Source organism: Chironomus tepperi, unplaced genomic scaffold (genome assembly GCF_022539635.2).
Source record: "Chironomus tepperi strain 1889 unplaced genomic scaffold, CSIRO-AGI_Ctep_v1 contig_298, whole genome shotgun sequence".
Classification (NCBI taxonomy): domain Eukaryota; kingdom Metazoa; phylum Arthropoda; class Insecta; order Diptera; family Chironomidae; genus Chironomus; species Chironomus tepperi.
Window position 1 is genome coordinate 2,929,700 of NW_027226420.1, and position 5,485 is coordinate 2,935,184.

The 5,485-nt window shown below is 36.3% G+C and overlaps 1 protein-coding gene across 1 annotated transcript; it reads right to left on the bottom strand.

The window, feature by feature from the left end:
• Nucleotides 1–522: 522 nt before the first annotated feature.
• LOC139092191 (keratin-associated protein 9-2-like) lies at nucleotides 523–1,804 on the bottom strand. Its single transcript, XM_070642517.1, has 5 exons — nucleotides 1,764–1,804; nucleotides 1,532–1,710; nucleotides 1,397–1,425; nucleotides 1,164–1,340; nucleotides 523–1,017 (listed from the first exon to the last, which is right to left on the bottom strand). Exons 1-5 carry the CDS (start codon nucleotides 1,768–1,770, stop codon nucleotides 939–941), a joined length of 471 nt encoding a protein of 156 aa, XP_070498618.1. The 5' UTR covers nucleotides 1,771–1,804; the 3' UTR covers nucleotides 523–938.
• Nucleotides 1,805–5,485: the final 3,681 nt, after the last annotated feature.

Genomic DNA, 5,485 nt, shown 5'->3' on the forward strand with positions numbered 1-5,485 from the left:
TCAACGAATAAGTTCTATATACAGTTAATTTCCCAGTTGGAGAATTTCTAGAAACACGAGAAAAATATTGTGGTTCATAAATTAATTAGGGGTGAATTGTTGGATTATTATTATTTATTATTTTATATGCTTGTGCTTTATAGCAAGGAACTTGCTGATTTCATGTTTTGTTTATTGGATAGAATAAAGCTTGTAATTGAATTTTGAGGCTATTCAATGATTCAGAATATTTTGTTGGAGATGGAGAATGAATTATTTGTGGAAAAATAAGGCATAAAAGATGCAATATAGAGCTAGAAGAATAAATGATGCGAAAAAAGGAAGCAAACGGAAAAATTCACAAAGATGCAATAATGAAGCAGAAAATTTCATAATTAATGCAATAAAAAGAAGCAAAATAATTAAGAGTGATGCGAAAAAAGAAGCAAATGATTCAAAAATAATGCAAAAAAGATGCGAGGCGCTTAAAAATGATGCGGATTCAGAAAATCAAAGCTAACTCTAATTAAAACTTTATTTGAATTTTTTTCTCCAATATTAATTTTTATTTGGCTAACCTTTATTGAATATTTAATAGTTTGTAGAGAAAGATAAGCAGTTTTCTCACATAATCAGCCATTACCAGCCAGTATCTTCTAATTCAGATTAACTTAAACTTTCTTCAAGTGTATTCCTGCCCAAAAAAACTTTCAATTGCTCCCATTTCTCATTGTTCATCTTGTTGACAGACATCAGTCATTAGGTCAGTCGTGATTCATCGAAACCATGAACAGTTGAAAGCTTTAGGGCAGGAGTTTGAAGTATCTTAAAGAAGCAGTTGAAAAAATTGAATCAGATGATGAATTAAGCCTGTAATAGCTGAGTTAAGTGACTAAACTGCATCACTTATGTCTTAAAAAATGAGCTTCGAATTACGTTCAGTCAAGATGAATTGTAGGTTAACCCATCATGTTGCAGCAGCTTCTATTGACACTGTTACAGCAACTTGATGAACCACCACAGCATCCAGCTCCGCATCTAAAAATTAGGAACTTAATTATTTAAAATATGTGGCTTAAAGGATCAATTAGACTCTGAACAATTTAGGGGCTGTCAATTCGGGAGGTTTGGGGTCAAGGGGACTACACCACAGGATCTAAAGAGTAACATCTAAAATCACATACCTTGGTGGACACATCCACATGACTGGCATCATACATGGACTGCATGTACATCTATTGCAGCAATTATTGCATGGTCTACTAGTTGTTCCTGGTGTAGTTGGAGTTGTGGTTGGTGTGGTTGGTGTAGTTGTAGGTGTTGTTGGTGTTGTTGTTGTTGTCGTAGAAGTAGTTGTTGTTCTAAGAATGTAAGCAAATTAGCGAATCGAATCATAGTTATCAAGTTATTTACTCACGAGCAACATCCACAGCTAGGTCTGCATGGCTGAAATTGAAAATATTCATTAAAATCCGTTTGGTAATAGGGAGCAATAAGCAGACTTGGAATCGAGTCTACATCAAAATCTCCTTAGTGCCATTTGGATACTCACAGGGCAATTACATGGCATCCACCAAACCATAGCACATCGCTGTCTACATCCACATGATTGGCCACATCCCATAGCGCCCCATTGTGCTGATTCAATCTCAACTTCAACATCAGCATATTCAGGCTCGGAATCAAATTCCGCATATGCAGCGTGCACAAGAAGAAGTGTCAAGAGAAGATCTAGAAGAAGAAAAATTTGAAAAATTTGGAACCTACATCTGATTGATACTTACATTTCATTTTTGAATCGGTCTAATAATTGAAGAGAACTGACAGGTTTTTGAAGTATTTCGACAACTTTTATACGGTAATGGAACTTTTGATAACTAGGTACGATAAAATAAAAATTTAATTTTGCACTCAAAATTTTTCTAATTTATGTAATTAAAATTATTATTTGGCACGTGTGGTGAATTTGGAGGATTTTTTAGCGTATTTTTGAAAATTAATGACTCACTTGTGGGTTCGTGTCATGGATTCGTGGGTTCAGGTCTTGGGTTCGTGGATTCGCGTATTGGATTCTTAGTTTCGTGTGATTACGTCATGTGTTTGTGGATTCGTGGGTTCGAGTATTCGCGTCATGGGTTTGCGTCATAAGTTCATGGGTTTGCGTCATGAGTTCGTGAGTTTTCGTAGTGGATTCGTGTGTCCACGTCACGGATTCGTGGTGTTCGCGCGTCATGGGTTCGTCATTGGTACGTGTTAAAAACTAAAAATAACCTCAAGGAAATAGGTAACATTTTAGTTATCGCACTGACGCATTTATCTGTGCAATTCTTTTGTTTTCTCTTCGAGACAAGATTTTTTTTTTTGTGTGTAAAATTAAAATTTTTTTTATCCTTATCAATTAGGGTTGTCAATTACAAATACCGTGGGTTCGCGTCATTTGTATTTTCAAACCAAATAGTTTGTATCGTACCATTTGGGTTCGTGGATTTGCGTCATAGGTTCGTGTTAAAAGCTAAAAATACATTCAAGGAAATAGGTAACATATTAGTTATCGCACTGACGCATTTATCTGTGCAATTCTTTTGTTTTCTTTGCGAGACAAGATTTTTTTTTTTGTGTGTAAAATTAAAATTTTTATCCTTATCAATTTCTGTTTTGTGTATGACTAGTGAATACAACATTTTACAATAGTTGAATTGTAGGAATGGTTTAATTATCTTAAGATGCAAGGAAGGTTGAGGTGTCTGTGGACATGGAATTTTGGTGTATTTTGAAGTGAATTACGTGTTTTTACGCACGTGTGGAATGCATAACGTGATGATTTCTGTGTTTACCTGCAAAATACGGCAAGTAATGAGTTCAAATCCTGATAAATGCATGTGTTTGCGAATATTGCTAATTGATATGCACTTATTTGTTAATCAAATACTAACTATGACGTCATAAATGCGCTGATGTTACTCATAAGAAGCAAATAGATGCAAAAAGAAGCAAAGACTATCAAAACGATGCAAAAGAGAAGCAAAAATTAGCAAAATGATGCAAAAGAGAAGCAAAAAGTATCAAATTCATACAAAAGAAGCTGAAAATGAACAAAATAATGCAAAAAGAAGCAGAAAGTAACAAATTAATGCAAAAGTAAAGCAAACCTTAAAATAAAGTCCACAAGATCGAATCTCAAATTAACGTTCTACAGCTCTGTTGTCTCTAGACATTATGCCATTCACTTGCTTAAAGAGCGAATAATGAAATGAAGGAACAAAAAATATCATTAAGAAGAAAAATCGTCAGCAATAAATAAACAATTAAGTAGTTCCACTCATAAGCAGAAGGAAGTTTGTAATGAGAGCCAATGATAAGATTTTAGTCCTAGAAATTATGATTTTGTACATGCACGCACAAGTCATCTGCTAATATTTATTTTATTTCATGCTACGCATCACGACACTTTCTCCTTGTTTGCTTATTTCCCTCAAATCTCTTGTTGTGCGTAAGCTCTGATTCATCTATAAATCATGTAGTACACTTGTGCTGCTTTCTCTCTTGCTTCGTCTGCCATCAAAACTACGTAAATTATGAACTTTTCCCAACGTGAATGGAATGGAATAACTGCGAGGATATGCCATTTTTTTCTCTCTATACTAATATGTATGTAACATTCAGCTTGATATTTTTAGGATGCAGATAACATGAGGTAACATTTCCGTAGTGTCATCATAACGGAAAGAGTAAAAGGATGACTGTAGAGAGGAATTGCTAAAGGTAGAAAGAAGAGTCAACAACAATTATTCAATTACTTACATTCATGGGAACATTCACATTAATAATTATTTTTTTTAACTCAATTTTCTCCTGTAGTCTGTCACTAATTTCTCGTCTGTCTTCCTACATGCTGTAAGCAATCATACACGGCAGTAAATTGGAAGCAGAATGTTTTTTTGATAAAAAATTTTTTTTTAGCTGACACGAAAATTAATGCTTACATTGGAGGAATGGGGGTTGTTTGGATGCTACGTTGCATGTCTAGTCGAGTCTATTTAAATCTAGTTGAGTCTAGTCATGTCTTCTTAAATTTAGACGACTATAGTGAAGGCTAATCGAGTTTAGTCGAGCTCTAGTTGATCTCTAGTTGAACTATAGTCGAGCACTAGTCGAGCTCTAGTCGAGCTGTAGTCGAGCTGTAGTCGAGCTCTAGTCGAGCTGTAGTCGAGCTGTAGTCGAGCTCTAGCCATGTTCTAGTCGAGCTCTAGCCATGTTCTAGTCGAGCTCTAGTCGAGCTCTAGTCGAGCTCTAGTCGAGCTCTAGTCGAGCTCTAGTCGAGCTCTAGTCGAGCTCTAGTCGAGCTCTAGTCGATCTCTAGTTGAACTATAGTCGAGCTCTAGTCGAGCTCTAGTCGAGCTGTAGTCGAGCTGTAGTCGAGCTCTAGCCATGTTCTAGTCGAGCTCTAGCCATGTTCTAGTCGAGCTCTAGTCGAGCTCTAGTCGAGCTCTAGTCGAGCTCTAGTCGAGCTCTAGTCGAGCTCTAGTCGAGCTCTAGTCGAGCTCTAGTCGAGCTCTAGTCGAGCTCTAGTCGAGCTCTAGTCGAGCTCTAGTCGAGCTCTAGTCGAGCTCTAGTCGAGCTCTAGTCGAGCTCTAGTCGAGCTCTAGTCGAGCTCTAGTCGAGCTCTAGTCGAGCTCTAGTCGAGCTCTAGTCGAGCTCTAGTCGAGCTCTAGTCATGCTCTAGTCGAGCTCTAGTCGAACTATAGTCGAGCTTTAGTCGAGCTCCAGTCGAGCTCTAGTCGAGCTTTAGTCGAGTTCTAGTCGAGCTCTAATCGAGTTCTAGTCGAGTTCTAGTCGAGCTTTAGTCGAGCTATAGTCGAGCTCTAGTCAAGCTCTTGTCGAGCTCAAGTCAAGCTCTTGTCGAGACTAGTCTTGTCAAATAGAGTTACATAACATCTCAACAATCCCTTGAATGTGCATTGCATGTCCAACGAGCTTCATTGAGTGACAAAAATGCTGGGCAGTAAGGTAAATTTGATGAGAAATAAAATATCTCTCAAATGTGTGAATATGATTAAAATCTTAAATGAAATGCAAACATTTAAAATCTCAGCAGGACATTCATGGCTGAAGATTTTCAATTAAATGTTGTTGAAATTTTCTGGATTAAAATTTTTTCCATAGAATCAACCATTTTTAAATAAATTTCCTTCTGCATGGGATATAAATTTTTCATTTTCACCATCTAACCAATACAATTTGCATCTACTATGCACTGCAATCCCCTCAAATTGTGGCATGAAAGGGGAGAGAATAAAAATTCTGAGGGATTTTTTTCTACACTCTTGCTGGATTTTTTTTTTTTTGGGTAGTGCTAAAAATTTTATATATGTGCATACATACAGGAATAGCTGAGGGAATTAGAGCAACAAATTTATTTTTAAATTGTTTAAATGCAGATGCGATTAAATTTTTAAAATAATTTGAATTTTTAAAATCTTTTTCATCCTTATCCTTTTTTTTTGGG

Coding starts and splice junctions, on each gene's coding strand:
- LOC139092191 (XM_070642517.1), bottom strand. Junction 1,426..1,531: donor GGATGCCATGTAATTGCCCT/GTGAGTATCCAA, acceptor TTTCAATTTCAG/CCATGCAGACCTAGCTGTGG. Junction 1,018..1,163: donor ATGTGGATGTGTCCACCAAG/GTATGTGATTTT, acceptor CCTAATTTTTAG/ATGCGGAGCTGGATGCTGTG.